This window comes from Nyctereutes procyonoides, unplaced genomic scaffold (assembly GCF_905146905.1).
Source record: "Nyctereutes procyonoides isolate TBG_1078 unplaced genomic scaffold, NYPRO_anot_genome, whole genome shotgun sequence".
NCBI lineage: Eukaryota > Metazoa > Chordata > Mammalia > Carnivora > Canidae > Nyctereutes > Nyctereutes procyonoides.
The window spans coordinates 52,302,838-52,324,504 of NW_026575126.1; the positions used below are offsets into that span (position 1 = coordinate 52,302,838).

The following is a 21,667-nucleotide window of genomic DNA, read 5'->3' on the forward strand; positions in this document are numbered from 1 at the left end:
TCTTTTTATAGTTTTAATTTATTTATTCCTGAGAGACACAGAGAGAGAGAGAGAGGCAGAGACATAAGCAGAGGGAGAAGCAGGCTCCCTACAGGGAGTGATGTGAGACTCGATCCTGGGACTCCAGGATCACACCCTAGGCTGAAGGTAGACACTCAACCACTGAGTCACCCAGATGCCCCTAAAAACATTATTTAAATAAAGACTTGGAAACTTACATTCAACCATGATACTTTTTGTTTTTGTTTTTAATTTCAGACTTTTTTTTTAATTATTGGAATTCAATTTGCCAACATACAGCATAACACCCAGTGCTCATCTGCCAAGTGCCCCCCTCATTGCCCATCACCCAGTCACCCCAACCCCCTGCCCACTTCCCCTTCCACTACCCCTTGTTCATTTCCCAGAGTTAGGTGTCTCATTTTTTGTCACCCTCACTGATATTTTCACTCATTTTCTCTCCTTTCCCTTTATTCCCTTTCACTAATTTTTATATTCCCCAAATGAATGAGACCATATAATGTTTGTCCTTTTCCGATTGACTTACTTCACTCAGCATAATACCCTCCAGGGCCCTCCACGTCGAAGAAAATAGTGGGTATTTGTCGTTTCTAATGACTGAGTAATATTCCATTGTATACATATACCACATCTTCTTTATCCATTATCTTTCGATGGACGCCGAGGCTCCTTCCACAGTTTGGCTATTGTGGACATTGCTGCTATAAACATCGGGGTGCAGGTGTCCCAGCGTTTCACTGCATCTGTATCTTTGGGGTAAATCCCCAGCAGGGCAATTGCTGGGTCGTAGGGCAGATCTATTTTTAACTCTTTGAGGAACCTCCACACAGTTTTCCAGAATGGCTGTACCAGTTCACATTCCCACCAACAGTGCAAGAGGGTTCCCCTTTCACCACATCCTCTCCAAGGTTTGTTGTTTCCTGTCTTGTTAATTTTCCCCATTCTCACTGGTGCGAGGTGGTATCTCATTGTGGTTTTGATTTGTATTTCCCTGATGGCCAGTGATGTGGAGCATTTTCTCATGTGCTTGTTGGCCATGTCTATGTCTTCCTCTGTGAGATTTCTGTTCATGTCTTTTGCCCATTTCATGATTGGATTGTTTGTTTCTTTGGTGTTGAGTTTAATAAGTTCTTTATACATCTTGGATACTAGCCCTTTATCTGATATGTCATTGCCAAATATCTTCTCTCATTCTGTAGTTTGTCTTTTAGTTTTGTTGACTGTTTCTTTTGCTGTGCAGAAGCTTCTTATCTTGATGAGGTCCCAATAATTCATTTTTGCTTTTGTTTTTCTTGCCTTCGTGGATGTATCTTGCAAGAAGTTGCTGTGACCAAGTTCAAAAAGGGTGTTGCCTGTGTCCTCCTCTAGAATTTTGATGGAATTTTGTCTCACATTTAGGTCTTTCATCCATTTTGAGTTTATCTTTGTGTATGGTGAAAGAGAGTGGTCTAGTTTCATTCTTCTGCATGTGGCTGTCCAATTTTCCCAGCACCATTTATTGAAGAGACTGTCTTTTTTCCAGTGGATAGTCTTTCCTGCTTTGTCGAATATTAGTTGACCATAGGGTTGAGGGCCCATTTCTGGATTCTCTGTTCTGTTCCATTGATCTATATGTCTGTTTTTGTGCCAGCACCACACTGTCTTGATGACCACAGCTTTGTAGTACAACCTGAAATCTGGCATTGTGATGCCCCCAGCTATGGTTTTCTTTTTTAAGATTCCCCTGGCTATTCGGAGTCTTTTCTGATTCCACACAAATCTTAAGATAATTTGTTCCAACTCTCTGAAGAAAGTCTATGGTATTTTGATAGGGATTGCATTAAATGTGTAAATTGCCCTGGGTAGCATGGACATTTTCACAATATTAATTCTTCCAATCCATGAGCATGGAATATTTTTCCATCTCTTTGTGTCTTCCTCAATTTCTTTCAGAAGTGTTCTGTAGTTTTTAGGGTATAGATCCTTTACTCCTTTGGTTAGGTTTATTCCTAGGTATATTATGCTTTTGGGTGCAATTATAAATGGGATTGACTCCTTAATTTCTCTTTCTTCAGCCTCATTGTTAGTGTATAGAAATGCCACTGATTTCTGGGTACCATGATACTTTTTGTATTCTTTTCTTCTTTAGTCCAAATTTGGCCTCATTACATTATTATTCCTGAGCCTTTTTAGGGCTGTGTGTGTGTGTGTTTAGAAAGGAACTAGATATTTATGTTCAAATAATATTTTAGGTTGCAAGGAGCTTTGATTATTTTGTCTATAGCTCTCCTGTTACAGTCTTAATTAACGAGAAACAACAGACCACAAGTTATTTGGAGAACAGTTTGATATCATGAACAAAGAAAGCCTTTCACAGCACATGTGTTAGACTTCACTAGAGAAAACACATTGGATCAGCTGACAGTTTAAAAGGCAGGGGAGAAATATTGGCATCTCTCTCTTCAGAGCATTCTGAAGATTCTAAATAAAAAGCGGTGTGTGTTCCAGAAGAATGGAAAGTGGGGTCTCAAATAGATATTTGTTTAGCATAGCCATTATTGGCACTATCTAAAACGTGGAAGCACCTCAAGTGTCCATCGATGCATAAATGGAGAAGGAAAATGTGGTATATAAATGCAATGTAATATTATTCAGCCTTAAAAAGGAAAGAAATCTGTAATATGCTACAACATGGATAAGACTAAATGAAATAAGCCAGTCACAAAAAGACCAATAGTGCATGAATCCACCTGGATGAGGTACTTGGAATGGTAAAGACTCATAAAGACAAAAAGCATAAGGGTGAGTGCTAAGGGCTGGGAGAGGTTAAATAGGGAGTTAGTGTTCAGTGGTTACAAAGTTTCAGTGTTACAAGATGCAAAAAGCCCTGGGGAAGGATGCTGGCGATGTTTTTACAACTGTGTGAATGGACTTAATACCACTGGACTGTATGCTTAAAATAGTTAAGGTGGAGGGTGTCTGGTTGGCTCAGTCCGTTAAGCATCTGCCTTCAGCTCAGGTAAGGATCTCAGGGTCCTGGGATCCAGTCCCAAGTCTGACTCCCTGCTCAGTGGGGATCCTGCTTCTACCTCTCCCTTTGCCTTGTGCTCTCTTGCTGTGTCAAATGGGTGAATGAAATCTTTTTAAAAAATGGCTAAGGTGGTAAATTTTATGTTATGTGTATTTTACCACAATAAAAAAAGAAGGAAAAGCAAGAGATGATCCCAGGACCCCGGGATCACGACCTGAGCCAAAGGTAGATGCTCAACCACTGAGCCACCCAGGTGTCCCCTGCTCACTCTTTCTAAAACAGCACCCACTCATCACTCCCCAGCCTCTCATTGTGCTCTATTGTCTATCACTTACCAATGACCTGACATTATATTGGACAGTCACTTGTTTGTCACCCTGACTGGAATGTGAGCTTCAGAAGGGGTAGAGGTTGCTTGACTTGTTCATCCCATATCCCCAGCCCCTAGAACACTGTATGTAATGAATATTTTAGTGAATAACTGAATCTCTTAAATGATCTCTTTAATGAGAGCATTTGAAAATAAAGAACAAACTGTTTTTGTTCCATTTTAAGAGCCCTTCTCTGGGATTTACACAGGTGCTTAAACATGGACTTTTGCAGGGAGATGCTTTTGTACCAGGATCCTTGAACTCAACAGCTGTGCTTGTTAATCCCCTAGAGATTACACTTGAGAAAGTGTAACCATTTTGGCCTTGGGCTTCAGGAACCACCTCTGTACCAAGCTTTGTAATGCAAAGAAATGAAGTGTGCTATGGGAAATTACGATTCCCCCAAGCTGGCTTGAAAGGAGAGTGTCAGCTGAAGGCTACTTGGATATCTTTAGTACATCTGAGTCTTGGACAGAAAAGATTTTCTTCGTTTGGAATCTCTCTTCCAAGCGCTGATATCTGCTGGCAGGTGGGCAGACTTTGCCAGCAAAAGTCAGACATTGTATTGTGTAAAAGGAATGCTAAAAATGGGGCACTGCATCAAATTACCCCCCGGTTTTCCTCTTGATGCACAGCCATCTCTTGATAGCCTCAGAGGGGCTGGTCATGACCTTTGTGATTTGATAAACAATCTCTGCCCCAGATTCCTCTAGTGGGAGCTCCACATGGAAAGGTTTATCTTCTTGCGGGATCTCCTTGGTGTTTACTGGCCCATGGATTTAGTTTCGGTCCATTTCACCTTAACCTCCCCACCAGAAGATGGAATCCCAAAGAGCCCTTTCCTTCAGGCTCTCTTGGGGGTATTTGTGAGTCTTACATAGTGAAATTGATTTTGAACATTTTCTAACACATGGAGAATGTTTATAAGCTGATAGGGAGGCCAAAGCCACCTATACATGTTCCAGTGATCGAGTGGAATAAAAATCCTGAACTTCTCAGTGGCTCAGACCTGCCTTTGGCTCAGGTCATGATCTCGAGGTCCTGGGATCCAGGCCAGCATTGGTCTCCTTGCTCAGTGGGGAGTCTGCTTTTCCCTCTACCTCTGCCTGCCGCTCCAGTTGCTTGTGCTCGCTCTCTCTTTCTCTCTCTCAAATAAATAAATAAAATCTTAAACACACACACACATAAACTCTCGAACTTCTCAACATTGTAAAGGTCTTGGTTTTAGCCTGAGGATCCTGATGTTAGACCTCTAACATTTAAAGTGGAATGCTCCCAAGGATGGCTGCTGTCAACGCTTCTTCCAATTCCACTCAAATAGAGGCCTTACACCTTGCATTGATGTGTGACCCCATTTGTCCATTCTTTCATTTGACAAACTTGTATTGAGGATCTTCTACTCGCCAAGAACAGTGCTGGGTGCTTTACAAACAGAGCTCATCTGTCCCTTGATGAGCTTGGAAGCGGTGATAACAAGAAGAATGATAATAATAGTAAGAATAGCAAAATCTAGGGGTTCCTGGGTGGCTCAGTTGGTTAAGCAGCCGACTATTGATTTCAGCTCAGGTCATGATCTCAGGGTCATGGGATTGAGTCCCAAATCAGTCTCGCCATTCAGCAGGGAGTCTGCTTGAGATTCTTTCCCTTTCCCTCTGCCCCTTCCCCTGCTCATGTGCACACACTCTCTCACTCTTTCTCAAAATAAATAAATAGGGGCATCTGGGTGGCTCAGACATTGGGTCATGATCTCAGGATTCTGGGATTGATCCTGGCATTGGACTTCCTGCTCAGTGGAGAGTCTGCTTCTCTTCCTTGCTCATGTTCTGTCTCTGTCTTTCAGATAAATAAATAAAATCTTAAAAAAAAATTCTAAAAAAAAAAAGAATAGCAAAACCTAGTATTTGTGGCTACTTGCTATGTGCCAGGCACTGAACTAACCATTTTTACAAGAATTATCTCCTTTAGGCTGATCCTATAAAGTAGGCAAGTGTATACTACTATTATCTCATGTGTAGATGAACCAATGAACCAATGAGGGCTTAGAAACCCTACCTGACTTGCCCAACATCACAGTTTTAAGTCCAGGTCTGACTGTCCTCAGAACCCCATCTCTCTCTTTTAAAACAAAACAAAACAAAACTGTTTTGCATTCCTACTAGAAATGTATAAGAGTTCCCCTTGCTCTGTGTCCTTACCAGTACTTGGTATGGTCAGTCTTTTTATTTTTATTTTTTTTAATGGTCAGTCTTTTTAATTAGCCATTTTAGTGGGTGTGAAATAATATCTCATTTTGTGTGTGCACATATTTTTTTGGTTTGTTTTTGTTTTTTAAAGAGAGAGAAAGACAGTGGCAGGCAGGGGCAAAGGGAGAGGGAGAAAGAGAATCTTAAGCAGACTCCATGCCCAGCACAGAGCCCAACATGGGGCTCAATCTCACGATCCTGAGATCATAACCTGAGCTGAATTCAAGAGATGCTTAATCAACTGAGCCACCCAGTTGCCCCAAGTGTGTGCATGTGTTTTAAGATTTTATTTATTCATTCATGAGAGACACACACAGAGAGAGAGAGAGAGAGAGAGAGAGAGCCAGAGACACAGGCAAATGGAGAAGCAGGCTCCACACAGGGAGCTTCATGTGGAACTCGATCCAGGGTCCCCAGGATCAGGCCTTAGGCTGAAGGCAGCGCTAAACCGCTGAGTCACCCAGGCTGCCCCATGCATGTTTTAATGAGGCTTATCAAGATATATGTTACACACAGTAAAATTTACCCATCGTAGTGTATAGTTTTTCAATTTTGACAAATGCATACGGTATAATTACCCCTATAATCGAGGCATAGAAACATTTATATCATCTCCCTAAATTCCCTCAGGCTGCCCCTCTGTAGTTAACCCCTGCCCCCACCATCAGCCTCTGACACTCACTGATCCATTTCTGTTCTTCTGGTTCTGCCTCTTCCAGAATGTGAGATAAGTGAAATCATAAAACACATAGCCTTTGTGTCTTGCTTCCTTCACCGGACCTGATGCATTTGAAGTTCTTCCATGTGGTTGAGTATTTCAGTAGGCCCTTCCTTTTTATTGTTAAGCAGCATTCTACTATAGCACCCCAATAAGAGTGAATTCTTAATCTTGGTGATGAATTAGCACATGTGAGTTTAATAGAAGACTGGCTTATTTATAACTACAGATTGCAGTGGTTTCAAGCCTTGTTGTTTATCAGGGTCATCCTAGGAAAGATTTTACTCTTTTTTTTTAACAGATTTATTTATTCATTCATTCACTCATTCATGAAAGAAACACACAGAGAGAGGCAGAGACATAGGCAGAGGGAGAAGCTGACTCCAGGAGCCTCATGTGGGACTCAGTCCCTGGACTCCGGGATCACCACCTGAGCCAAAGGTAGACACTCAACCACTGAGCCACCCAGGTGTCCCTGAAAAATAAGGCTCATTCCCCTGAAATTCTTGTTGAGCTGGTCAGGATGAGAATAAAAGATGGGCAGTTTTAAAAGACACTTCCCCCCCACCCCACCCAGGTGACACTAACATGCAACCAGGTTTAAGACCCACCAACTACCAGTTGGATGATCCAGGACAAATCACTGCACTTGGAATCTCAATTTCTTTCTCTTTAAGTTGAGAATAATGATATTGCCCAGTCTAGCTCACCAGGTTATCATAAGGATAAAAATATTTTCCAGTGGCAACCCATGAAAAAGCAAAGAAATGAATGGTATCAGTATGGATGTAATGATCTATCAGTGTCTTTCCTATTTGAAGAGTACCAGAGCTTCTCTTTCTTAAACAAATGACAGAGGTTTTCAAGAGCAAATGGAAAGAGCAATGTTTTTCTGTCAATTTTATGTGTACTATTAGATGATTGCTTGATGTATAAGAGTAATTGGGACACCAACAAACAAATAGAGATGAGAGGTGGAAAAAACACATGCCTTTCTCAGACACTGAGGATGTGGGCAGAACCAGGCATGGCTGGCTATAGACCACGATCTTCTCCCCAATGGGTTAAGTCAGCAGATTTGCAAAAAAAGTAAACACTGATGTAACTAAATGGACAAGGCAAGCAGAGGCATGGCGCCAAGGATACAATTACAGAGCAGCCCCTGATCCAGTCCTTGCCTCAGAGCAAGTGAGAGGAGGCCCCCTTGTCACTGGCAAACATCATATGAAACGAGAGGTCATTTTATAACCACATCTGGCCACCTCAGAACATATTGCAAGGAGCATCATGTCACTTTGGGTCTGGAAAAGAATGGCCATCTTTGTATGCAAAAAGGTCTGAAAAAGAATGGCCATCTTTGTATGAAAAAAGGTCTTTCATTGATATTTTTATTGTAAAATAGCAGATATTAATTGTAAACAAAAACCAAACAGTATAGAAATAATGTCTTAGCTTGGGGATGCTATAACAGAATGCCACAAGCTGGGTGGCTTAAGCTGTTGCTTAAGCAACATTTATTTCTTACAGTTCTGGAGGCTGGGAGGCTCATGATCAAGGTGATGGCACATTCAGTGTCTGGCAAGAGCACTCTTCCTGGCTTGCAGATGGCTGCCTTCTTGCTGTGTCCACCCATGGCAGAGAGAGAGAGAGAGAAAGAACAAGCTCTCTGATTTCTTCTTATGAGGGTAGTAATCCCATCATGAGGATCCTACCCTGGTGAGCTCATCTAATTACCATCCCCTAAGTGTCACATTGGGGGTTAGGGATTCAACATATGAATTTTGAGGAAAACACATTCAGCCCATAACAACTACTTTAAAGTTAAACGTGGAATTCTCCATTCCTGTTTCACAGGCAAAAACACTGTTAACAGCTTGGTGTGTATCTTTTTAGTGTTTTTCTTCTGTATATATGAACATTAAGTACATATATATTATGTTGTGTTTTTTATAAACATAGGATATATGTTTTAGAAGTATGGGCTCACACTCTATAGCCTGCATCCTGCCTTTCATTTAGCATTGAGGATAGCTTTCCACATAAGCACACGTAGATCTAGCCTGAGCATTTGTATTTGAAGGAAAGACATACTACTAATGTAGTTGGTAGGTAGGAATTTGGCCAAGCACTTGCTCCTTCAAAATACTCCCAACACAAAGTGAGCCCTGAGGTGGCAAGACCAAGGAAAACTTTAGGAATCGGTACTGATTTCTATTTCCTCAGCAAGTTCAATAATTAGTGACTTAAGGGCCAGCATTTTTCCTTCTGCTTTCTTGTGAGGGTTGGCTTCCCTGGATTGTTGGTCAGCTTTACTGCTTTCTTGACTTCCTCTTCCTCCTTTCCAGAGAGGGGTGTCTCCTGGTGCAGCTGTTGGAGGCAGGGGTGGGGGTGCATTTCCTCCTTTTGTATGTGTCATTAGCTATCTCTCTGGCTTCCCTCTGGGGACAGCTGCCCAGCCAGGTGAGCCGGTGTCATTTAAAGCAGCACTTCCGTTCTCAGGGAGGGGTTGGTTGTCATTTCTGGATGACTTCTGATATGGCCCAGGTGAGGAGGAATGGCAACTGGCACAAAGACAATGGCAGACAACTTGGTGCGAGTCATATTTTCTTTGTAAAGGATATGCTGCCTAGAACTCCTGTTCGAGACCATTGTTTTTTTTAATACTTTGCAATTTTTTAGGCTAACTTGAAGGCAGTATAGCATAGCGGTTAAGCAAGCATGCTCCACAGTAAATCAATTCATTCACTGATATTCATTCACTAGTATTTATTGGGGACTTATTATGTGGCAGGTAGGCATTGCTCTGGATGCTGGGCATACTGCAAGGAGTAAGACAAAGTCCTTACCCTCATGGAGCTTGCATTATTGCAATAGACTATAAACAGATATAAATAAATATGTAATATAATGCCAAGAAGTGTATCAGCTAGCAATTGTCACAATAATGTACTTAACAAACCACTCCCAAGCTCAGTGGCTTACAACATACATTTATAGTCTCTTCACATGCTTATAGGTCAGCCAGGTTTCAGTTGTTCTAGGTTGGGTTTGACTACACTTGGATCAAGGCTGTTGAGTTCTATGTAGTTTTGTCTAGGATTGGTCATTCTACTGAGATCAGTAATCTACCAAGGGCAAACTTTTTACAGCAGAGATCAAAAGCTCTCAAAGGGTTAAGAAGAAAAACACTCGTAATGAATCTTAAGGCCTAGCCTGGGGACATGCCACTTCCCCACACATTCCACTGGCCAAAGTGAGTCACGTGGACAAGCCCAACCAACATCAATGAAGCACTGAAGCAATGAAGACATGCTATCACTTAGTTTTCATCAAGCCAGCATCCACGGTGACTCCCCAATGATCTTCACCTCCTGGTATGAATGGAATGTGAATACCTAGGGCATCCCTTCCCACAACTATACCAGGGTTGATATGTGTAACTATCAACTATCTATGTGTAACTAATAGAATATGACAGAAATAATCGTGTGCCACTTCCAAGATTAGGTTCTAAAAGACACTGCAGCCTTGGTGTCGATATCTCTCTCTCTCTCTCTCTCTCTCTCTGTCTTCCTTGGGTCATTCATGTTGAGAGAAACCAGCTACCATGTCACCATCGCAAGCAGCTCTACAGAGATGCCCACATACAAGAAATGGAGACCTCTAGCCCATAGCTATGTGAGTGAGCCTTCTCAGGTGGAGCTAGCATCTTAGCTATAACTTCATGAAAGACCTTGAATTGGAACCACCCAGTTCAGCCACACCTGGATTTCTGAGCCTCAAAAACTGTGTGAGATAAGTGTTCATCTTTGTTGTTATGAGCCACCAAATTTTGGGAGGTCATTCATTATGCAGCAAGGGAAACTAACAATAACTCAGTCTGTTGTAGAGAGAGCAAACTAGGAGGATAGAAGTAGAAGCAGGAAAACGTATAATGTCTACATCCCTCCTACTCAAATTGGGGTTCAAAGACCAGGGGAATCATCTAGGCCCCACCCCAGACCTCTCAAATCAGAATCTGTATCTTACCAAGATTCCCTGATAAGTCTTTGCATGTGTAGGTTTGAGAAGCAGAGCTATAGATGACAGCCTTGGTAGCAGATGCATGTGCATGATGCAGGTTTGAATCCTGACTATCAACCTTGTGACCTTCACTAAATGACTTAATTTTCCTAAGCCTCTGTTTTCTTTCTTGTAAATGGTAATAATAATAGTGCTGCCTTCACTGGGTTATATGTGAGAGTATAAAGGAAATGGTGCATGTCAGGTGCTTAGCATAGCACCTGGCACATGGTTACATGATTAGGGCCTCGTAAGAGTTAGCTCTTTATTGACTTGATCTGGTCCATGCATTTTCTTCCCTAATATTCCTAATCATTTCCTGATGATTCACCTTAATTTTTTAAAATTCCCTGTTAAAGAAAATGCCATCAAAGGAGATCCCATTTTGCAAAATGTCCTTGAGCTCATTAGAAAGATCTTTGCACCCAGCATGATTCCAGCAATACCCCAGAATAAAGGTGCCTGATTTCCATCATGAGTTCCCAGGCCCAGTTCTCAGGGCAATTTTCAGGGCCATCCAGCAAGCCAAAATAGGCCACAGCACTATAAATAGTGAGTTTGGGTTGCTTGGGGCCTGGCTTCCCAGGCTAGACCCTTCCCCTTCCCCCTGCCTGGTCCTGTGCTTGTTTGAGTATGCTCCAGCTTATATCTGCAAGCGGATTTTTCTTAATATGCCCAGAAAATGCTTTGCCAACTAGCCAGACTGTCTTCAAAATTCTCCTTTTTATTTGTTCAGTTGCAATGTATCCCAAATATGTGATGAAAGCTGATAAACCAAATTTGAAGGGTGTTGTGAGGAGTAAATCAAGAAACTATGTATTGGTGGGACTGGCTACAGAATGTGCAGGCCTAGTGTAAAATACAAATGCTGGGTCCCTTGTTCAAAGTTTTAAGAATTTCTGGATGGTGACAGCCAGAGTATTAAAACAATGTGACTGCACAGGGCAATGCCCCTGAAGCCAGCCATATGTACGAGGTGTATCTGATGTACCTGGCAACTAGTACCAGCCAAATTCACAACTTTTCTAGAGTCTTTGTCTTTAAAGGGCTAATCAATTTCCCTTGAAGGCAAAGTTATGGGTAAACTGTATAGCTGTAATCTGATCCCTTCTACTGCTAAATCTTAGTGACTTAAACCATAGTGATTGATTGTTTTTCATAGTCCTGTAGATTAACTGGGTAGTTTCTCTGCTATTTCTCCTTGACTCACTCATGTGGTTGCATTCAGTTGGTGGATTTAATGGTGAACACGACATTTGAGAGCTGCATGGGGATATCCCACAGTTGATGAGATGTCTCCACGCAACTCCATGCTGGGACTCTGGGTCTGGCACTCCAGCCTCATCTGCACCCCCTTCAGTGGGCACTTCTTGGCCATGATGGACCTTTCTAGCAGCATGGTGGTGTACTCTGCCTAGATGATCTCCTGGGCTGAGCTGGAAGGTCCAGGGGGGGCCTCATGCCCAAGTCTGGGGCCCTTCAGTCCTCTTCCACATGGCCTGTCATCCTCCAGTGGGTCAGACCAGTTTCTTTACATTATGGAAGAAACATTCCCAAAATGGAAGCATCAAGCCTACTTGAGGGCTAGACTCTGAAACTTGCACAGCAGCATTTCAGTTACCTTCTCTTAGTCAAACCAAGTGATGAGGCTCACCTAGATTCAAAAGAGTTGGGGGGAAGACTCCCCCATTTAATGAGAAGAATGGCATAGTTTTCAAAGGGTCAGGGATCCAGCGAGCTGTGATTCACTGGGGTACAGTGCAATAGTTCTCAAACTGAAGATTATGTCAGAATTATCTGGAAGCTGTGTTAACACACAGATTGCTGGGTCCCAACTCCAGAGTATCTGAATCAGTAGGACTGGAATAGGGCCTGAGAACTTACATTTCAGACTAGCTCTCAAGAGATGCTGATGCTGCTAGTTTGGGAACCATACTCTGAGAGCTGCTGGTGGAGGGGTTAACTGTCCACACTGTAGAGCAGTGGCTTTCAACCTTGACTGCACATTAGAAACATCTGGGCAGCTATAACTACCTAAATGTCAGTTCCGGGTATCTGTGGTAAGAAAAAGATCAAAGCATTACGCCATAATACAGTCTTTGGCATCATTCACTTGGTTGTAATTTATAAATCATTGGAAAGTTCATCGAATCCCTTAAATGCCTTTGCAACTTAATCATTCCCTGATTATTTGGGTAAACATGTACCAAGAAAAGTTGGATGAACTTTATCTCAACTGTCATCATCAGGGTGTTGGGGGAAATTCCGCTTTTTCCAAGTATGTTCTGCGATATGACTTTATATTATTAAAGGAACTTCAGTAAAAAAAATAAGGTGTGGCTTCCTGGGAGAAGGCCTTTCTGGAACTGCACTGAAGAGCCTACCCCACCAAAAAGCAGCTGCTGTTCATGAGTCACACAGATCCTTCTCTTGACTGCACACAAATAGCCCAAGCTGTCCTTCTTGATTCTGATTTTCAGAATTTGCAATCATCGACATGGCACCGTGAAAGAACTAAGATGAAAAATGCACACATGGTAAAGCAGTAGGTCTCCCAACACTGAGTTCATTCTTCATGTTCTCTTCCATTAAAGCAGAGTTTCAAAGCTTTCAGACCATTAGAATCACCTGGAGTTCTTGCTAAACACACCAACATGTTGGTTCCATGTCACACAGATTGAATCAGAACCTAAAAGGCAAGAGCCCAAGAGTCTATTTTTACCCAGTGCCCTAAGTGGTTTCAAAATCATCAGATAAGTTTAAGGGATTGTCTTTTTTTTTTAAGATTATTGATTTATTCATGAGAGACACATCAAGAGAAACAGAGACTTAGAGGGAGAAGCAGGCTCCCTGTGGGGAGCCTGATGTGGGACTCAATCCCACATCCCCGGAATCACAACCTGAACCGGAGGCAGATGCTCAACCACTGAGCCACCCAGGTGCCCCAGGGGATTGTCTTAAAGCAATAGTGGTATATAACTCATACAGAAAGATGTAAAGAACACTAAGGGAAACTGAGGGCTCCCGTTCTAATGCCCACTCAGGGATGAGAGCAGGGGCTGATAATCTATATATAGCCCATGGACCAAATTTGGCCCCCTGGCTGTTTTTATAAATCTAGTTTATTGGAACACAGCCATGCCCATTTTTAAAAAACATATTGTCTATGGTGGCCTTTGTGCTGTAATGAATCACTGGGACAGAGACTGGCCCATAAAGCCAAAAATATTTATAATCTGAACTTTAAAAAAAACCACAAAACTTGTCTTGACCCTTGGATAAAAAACATGACCTCAGACCTGAGCAAACTTAGAATTGGAACTAAGGCCCTCAGTGACTATGAGCTCATAATAAAAAATAAACCAACAAGGAATGGAGGCGGTGGGAGGAGTCAGTAAGAAAATCTAAGGCCTCAAGAATGGCAATTTGAGACTATGAAATAAATATGTTTAAGATGATTATAGAGATTTACTAAAAAAGGTATTTATTTATTTTTAAGATTTTATTTATTCATTTGAGATAGAAAGAACACAAGTGAGAAGAGAAGCAGAGGGAGAGGGAGATGATCTCTGAGCCAGGAGCCTGACATGAGGCTCAATCCCAGGACATGGAGATTATGACCTGAGCTGAAGGCAGATGCTTAACCATCTGAGCCACGCACGCACCCTTAAAAAAAATTTTTTTTAAAGAATACAAACCTTGCTGAAAGAACAGGGTGATAAGAAAAAAAAGGAATCATATTTGAAAAAGAACAAAGTACAACCTATAAAAATGAAAACAATTAAGTGAATAGGCTAAAGTCATGCTTCTGAAACTTCAGTAAGCATTAGGACCATCTGGAGAGTTTGTTAAAATATAGACCCCTGGCCCCACTCTCTCTATTCAGTTCTGACTTAATAGGTCTTAGGTGGAAGCCAGGAATTTGCATGTCTAATGAGATCCTAGGTACTGCTGATGGTGCTGATCCACGGACCATACTTTGGGTGTGTGTTAAATAGCAGACAGACGCAGCTGGAGGAGTAATTGCTATCCAGGGGGATCCAGGAGAAAGAAGGCAGCTGGCAGAGAGAGGTGGGAAATGTGGGAAAGTAGTTGAGACAAAGAATGAGAAGGTCAAACATAAGTCTAATAGGAATTGCAGAGGGCAAGGACAGAATGGGTGGGGAAGAGGCAGTGTGGAAAGAACTACTGAGCAAGAACATCCCAAAGCCAAAGAGACGTGAATCCCAGACTAGGTAAATAAGGACAAAACCACAGCAAAGTGCTACCTGGTGAAACTGTGGCAGGCCAGAAGCTAAGAAGAAGCCTTAAAGCTCTCTTGAAAGAAGGATTGCCTACAAGAGAAGAACAGTGAGATGGATCAAGACTTCTGATGAGCAGTAACGTAAGCCAGAAAATGATTGTGTGTTCTCTTCTAACCCTAAGGGAAACTCACATTCAGTGGAGAAGTATATGCTCACTAAATTAACATGCAAGAGCAAGGGCTAAATACATTTTCAAACACATTTCTCACTGAAAGAACTACTAAATGATGTACTTGAGTTAGAAGGAAATTGAATCCACAAGGAAGGAGTGGGAGCAGAATGCAAGAAACAATGGTAAAGGAGGAAGCTGCTGGATCCAAATACACATAGACTATTCTATATACAAATATATACACACATATACACACATGTACATACATGTAGGTATACTGTATCTGCATAAATAATATAAATATATACACACACCAATGGGGGATAAATGAGAGGAAGCAAATACTGGACAGTAATCATATAAGAGTTGAGAGTGGAATGTTAAAAAGTTGTTCTGAAGTCCTGTAACTGCTTTGGAGGAGGTTGGACAGACGCTTTTTTTACTTTAAGTTGTTTGTTACATTATAGCAATATATTCCGAAAAAGTGGTATAAGAACTAACAAATCAATAGAAGAGAAAAATGGAATCCAAAAATCTAATGCAATAGAAATCAGGAAAGGAAAAAAAAAGACATAAGAGACATAGATAAAAAACAAGATGAGCGAGATCAGTACAAATAGATTACTGATCAAATAAATGTAAGTAGAATGAGCTCTCCCCTGATTTTTCAGATTGGATTCAAAAGAAATCTGCCTCCGTGCTAGAGGTACAGGTAATACAAAATGACCCAGAATAGTTGGAAGTAAAGAGGTGAAAAAAGACAACACAAATGCCAACCAAAAAAAGTAATCTTGTATTATGAACATCAGATAAGGGGCACCTGGGTGGCTCGGTGGTTGAGGGTCTGCCTTTGGCTCAGGTCATGATCTCAAGGTCCTGGGATTGAGTCCCGTGTTAGGCTCCCCTTAGGGAGCCTGCTTCTCCCTCTGCCTATGTCTCTGCCTCTCTGTGTCTCTCATGAATAAATAATAAAATCTTTAAAAAAAATGAACATCAGATAAGATAGACTGAAAAAAAAACATTTTCAGAGATAAAACAGGTCCTTAATGATAAAAGAATATCTGGTATTTTCTATTGGGTCAGACTTTTTGTAATGCTTTTCACAACCCACTGAGCTGAGTTTACCACATGCTAATGTAATGAACCCACTGTTTAAAAAATGTTGCTCTAGAACACATTTCTACTCCTCCCTGAAAGGCCCAAGCAACTCCTAAGAGGCATGCTGTCATACTACAGATGAGTATCTGGGACACCTCCACAATACCAGGAAATATGAGGTATCTACAAGTTTTTATAATTAGTTCCCCAAAACAATAAGGAACACTCATAACCACCCAAATGAGAAACTCTTATTTTGTTTCACCAAAGATCTGAGAAGAAATCACAAAGCTTATTTACAGAGAGAAAATTGAATTTATGAGAGAGTTGGAAACTCTGAGTATTCCACAAGGTATTTGTGTGTGTGTGTGTGTGTGTGTGTGTGTGTTTAAGACATGAGAGACACAGAGAGAGGCAGAGACATAGGCAGAGGAAGAAGCAGGCTCACTGCAGGGAGCCTGATACGGGACTCGATCCCAGGACCCTGAGATCATGACCTGAGCCAAAGGCAGACACTCTACCATTGAGCCACCCAGGTGCTCCTCCACAAGGTATTTGAAAGAGAATTTGCAAACATATATTTCCTTTATGTTGAAATCCACTTTTCTTGAGTACAAAATCCTTCAATATACTCATTAGTGCATTGAGTCATGGCAAGGATGTGATAAGAACCTTCCAAGGCATCTCACACGGAGTTGGAGGTTCGCTCTTGCCAGGATTACTGAAGGACTGTCTTGTGTTGTTTCTCCAGCATCTTTCCAGGAACTGTAATATATTGAAAGTTTCTTTCTCCAAAACGATTAGAAAAACTCCAGGGAATCATCCAGAGAAAATAGTCATTGCTACATTATTGTCTGTTTTGCTAAGAAGCAAGGAAAGCAACTGAGCTAAGAGAAATTCTAAAGTATAGATCTCTGGGTAACTTCCAAGTCCCAGCTAGTGGCCGCTCTCTTCTTCCCTGTCTGCAGTCACCATCCTACAGCCCTGATTCCTCTCTACTGGCTGAGCAATACCTAACGTTATAGAATTTTATAATTATAAAATCTCTTATGTATTCAATAATTTGCAAACCCTTGGGAAGAGGCCTCACTTCCAATTTTATGAATTACTGGCTCTTCAGCCAATTGGCTCTGTGTAGGATACAACCTCAGAGCTGAATTCTTATTACTTTAAAACAAAAGAGATTTAGTTATTTGAGAGAGAGAGAGAGAGAGAGAGAGAGAGAGCAAGTGGGGAAGAGGGAGAGAGAGAGAGTCTCAAGCAGACTTCACACTGAGCCTGTTGCGGGGCCTGATCCCACAATCCTGAAATCATGACCTGACCTGAAACCAAGAGTCGGGTGCTCAACCAACTAAACCACCCAGGAACCCCCTTATTACTTTATTAGTTGATTTAAGAAATTGCTAACACAGTGAGGCTTACTATGGACCAGAGAATATCTCTTGTTTTCACACTAACACAGTAAAGGAAATATTTGTACTATCCCCATTTTACAGATGAGGAAATCGAGGCTCAGAGATTTTAAGTAACTTGCTCCAGATTCCTCAGCTTGTCATTTGCAGAGCTGAGATTCCGGCTTTCTGATCCAGGGTTGGCTTTCTTAATCAATATGGTACCCTGCTGGCTTTCATCAGAATAATAGATAATTAGGAGAATTTGGTTCACAGGCATTTTTAAATTCACATCCAAATATGGAGGTTTCTTCCTGGGCTTAGCCCAAAGTCAACTATATAATAATGTGTATAATACTCTGTGTGCTACAGAAATAAAAAAAAAATACTCCGTGTGCCTATCTTGAAAGAGCAGATGGACTCCATTTGATAATTTAAAGAGATAAAAGTAGGAAGCCACTCATAAGGGAGAGGCTTTTTTTTTAAAGCAACAAAATTGTTTATGTGTTAAACATTACGCTGCCCTCTCTGGTATTTGCTGATTGGCACAACCACTGCCTTTAAAATTGATTCCGTAATCATGACTATAATGACCAGGATTAGCCCAGTTCAATGAGTGCGTGCTTTCCCCAGGGCTCACAAAAGCCTTCTCTTGGGATCCAGGCTTTCCTGGTAATGAGAAGTTAACTAACAAGGCTGCCGTATTCCACGTTGGGAAATAGCAGTCCTTGGTATGAAATGAAGAAAGTCAAGAAATGGATGAATGGTCTCTGACCAAACAGAGGAAAATCACCCTAAACTGGTCAGCAGAACCCCAAAGAACAACTGTAGATTTCTGGAATGATGAAGGAAATGGGTGTTTCTGTTTGTTGAATATTTAGGTAATTGAGAGGTCAAGGGATTGTAGGAAAAAGCTATAAGTTATTCTTAAGCTAAAGAACTCTTATTTGCCTCTCAGCGGCCTGTTTCTTAAAATTGAAACACTTGTACTCCTGAAATAATATACGCCTGCTATAAACATCCCAAACAACCCAACCAGAAAAATATGGAATATTTTCTCCATTTTACTTCCTCCCTAAAGCAACCAACACTCTGTGTATCCTTCCAAACTTTCAGAATACATTATGCAGAAAGAATTTGACTATAAGGAAACCTAGTCAACTTGCTAATTATAATTAGTACTAACCTTTTTTTGTTGTTTTTGTTTTGTTTTGTTTTTGTTTTGTTTTTGAGTACTAACCTTTTTGTAGCGATTCAGAAGATCCTTCAGGTTTATTATCATTAAGAGTATCATTTTGCACATTTGTCACAGTGCAAAAATGTGGGGATCTCTGTGTGCTTGGATCCAGATAAACAGAAGCTTGTGGGGGGCACCTGAGTGGCTCATTTGGTTAAGCATCTGCCTTTGGCTCAGGTCATGATCCTGGGGTCCTGGGATGGAGTTCCGCATCAGACTCCCTGCTCAGCGGGGAGTTTGCTTCTCCCTCTGCCTCTCTGCTCATGCTCTCTCTCTCTCAAATAAATAAATAAAACCTTAAAAACAAAACAAAACAAAAAACCCAGAAGCTGGTGGGAAAGATGTGGATAATCCCTTTTTTAGCTGGCCAGGAGGATTTGTGCTTCCTCAGCCCACAGAACAAAGCTGTTGAAGGTGTCTAATCTTTTGAACATAAGGCTTTAGGAAACACTGTAAAAATATTGGTTTGTAATTTAAAAGATTTGGGGGATTACCTTATGTTCTATGACATTAATATAGGATCATTTTTTTTCTCTGAATTCCCTTGTGCTCATCCATATCCTTATTCTTACCATACCTTATTGATCTTATTCTATATTCTATGTCTCCTACTAAATTTTCAGCTCCTCAAGAGCAGCTGGAACACTCTACCTATATTTGCATCTCAACACCATTTCCTAGCTCTGCAACCCTGCAAGCTGCCTAAACTGAATTTCTTCATCTGCAAAATGGGCATAATCATTCTTGCCTTTTTTGGGGTGTTTTGGTGGTTAAATTTATAAAAACAGTTAAACAATGCCTGGGAAATAAGTGCTCAATAAACATGAGCTATGGAATAATAAAATACAACTTAAATAGTTAAAATTATCAATAGTCTCTTTATTGCCAATGTAGAGTAGATGTTCAGTCAAATGGTATTAAACAGAACTGTGATTAATACATTGACTATGTGTTAAATAAAATTTACCATTATTATAGTAAATCCTTGCACAATGTCATTTACACTCAAATATTACATAAGCTATAGGAATTTAGATAAATCATTTGGAACACTGATCACTTAAAATCCAAAATATATCCAATTGGTTTGTAAAGGATTTTCCATGCAGAGTTAACAAGCTCATGTCTAGAAGTATTTAGAAAAGGAACTAAAGCTTTGTGGGCATTTCCCAGGTTCGGTGTGATCCTGAGATTCAAGAGTTGCGTCAGTGGCAAAAGAAACTGCGTGAAGACAAGCACATGCGCCAGCGAGTCAAGATTTTCTGGGCCAAACAAGAACAGAAAGGTCAGTTGTTTGATTCACCATCCTTGGTTTATTTAGGAAAAGCCTGAGTCTCAGCCCAGGCTCAAGAAGGAAGCCCTCTAAGTTCTTATCAGGTCCTTGTGTCTGCACGGAACCATTTGTGTGTGTGGGAAGTGGCTGCATATTAAGATTCTGTCCTGGAATAACAGAGGTGATGTGACATAATGTACCTGGCCATTTTCCTCACTCAGGCACAAATTCAGTGTCATCCATGTCTGCACATCTTTTTGTTTAAGCTATAAGACATCAAGGATAACCCCTCCTTTGGAAGCACAGTGTCCACAGGTGAGATGGGTAGTTACCTTTTTCAAGTTGTTGATTGTGTGTCTGAACTGAAATGTTGCATTATGCTTGTCCTCTCCCCTTCTGTGAGAAATTAAACACATGCGCGTGCATACACATACCTACACACACTGATGTACAAAGGATAACAAGCACTCTTCACCTGTCAGATGCAAGTTTCACCATTTTGTCTTATTTGCTTTCCACGTCTTTTATTATAAAACTTTAAATCATACATATTTGCAATAGGAAAATTAGAAAAACCATAGCCAGAAAAGGACCCCCCAAAATCCCACCACTGTTAATATTTTGGTGTATATCCTATGCTTTTTCCAGTGCAAACAGGTACAAATAAATGTCCACATACATTTTATTAAAGATAGGATTATACATTGTTACATTCTGTTACACAGTCTACTTTGTCACTGAATATACTCAGAACATCATTCTGGTCAACAACTAGGGAGTAGCATTGTGAAGTTTAATAGTTGCATGGTATGGATTTAGCATCATTTATTCAACCACCAACCTGGAAGGAGATTCATGATATATTATCAAGTGGAAAATGATCACAGATAAGTTGTCATCCCTATTAAAAGTATGTACATGGAAACATGGAGATGTCTAAACAGCCTGGAAGAAGACATTAGTGATAGTTACCTTTAGGATCTGGACAAGGTAGGAAGAGATGCACTGTTGGAATCTTTTACATAAGTTCATAGTACTTTACAATTAATGAAAAAATAATCCTACTCACCTCAGCAGGCTACAGGCCATCCATACTTTGAGTCCTCTCACCTCCCCATCCTGCCTTGTACCTGTCCCCCCTCACTAGGCTACAGACTTTTCTGTTCTTGCCATATGCCAATGCCTCCCTCACCTAGGGGACTCTGTAGTTTTCTTTTTTTTTTTTTTCTGTCAAATTGCCCATCCCCAGCTACTTCTCATCTTCCAGACCTGGGGCATTACCTCCTCAAAGAGGCCTTCCCCAGGGACCAGGAACCAGTCTGTTGAACAATCTCAACATGGCGGGGTCTAAACAAAAGCTTCCTTTTCTCCCCAGAAACTTTCAACCCTATTTCCTCAAATCTCTCTTTCCAATCCCTTCATGGCATATTGGGTGGATTCCATGGCTTTTCAGTGTGTTCTAATTTTGGAAAGCCCAGTCTAGTTTAAAATGCCAGTCTCAGATCCAATTTAATGCTTACCCAACTCCTTCTGACCTCTGTCAGTGGGAATGGGAGTGGGGGAAAATTGTTAGATCTTTCACACTTCTACACTTGCCTCTTCTGGATCTCTTTCTCCTCCAGTGGGATGAGTGAGAAGGAGGGAGATAACAGAAGGGCATTCATCTCTTCACTGTCTGTTGTGATCCTCTCTTGGCTGCTGCTGCTTCTCTAGCTAAGGCTACCATTCATGTCCTGTGGGCAGGCATCTCCATGCTGACTCTCTGACTCTGACTTTCATGATTCTTCCTGAAGGGAAGTAATAGTTGGCAGAACACCACTGTGGGGA

At 41.2% G+C, this 21,667-nt stretch overlaps 1 protein-coding gene across 1 annotated transcript in view; it reads left to right on the plus strand.

The window, feature by feature from the left end:
• The window catches only part of IQCK (IQ motif containing K), a 129,344-nt gene that overhangs the window by 70,192 nt on the left and 37,485 nt on the right, over window positions 1-21,667 (plus strand). Inside the window, exon 8 of the mRNA XM_055340630.1 lies at window positions 19,741-19,852. Within this exon, the coding sequence (XP_055196605.1) occupies window positions 19,741-19,852 (112 nt within the window). The remainder of the gene's footprint in view (window positions 1-19,740; window positions 19,853-21,667) is intronic.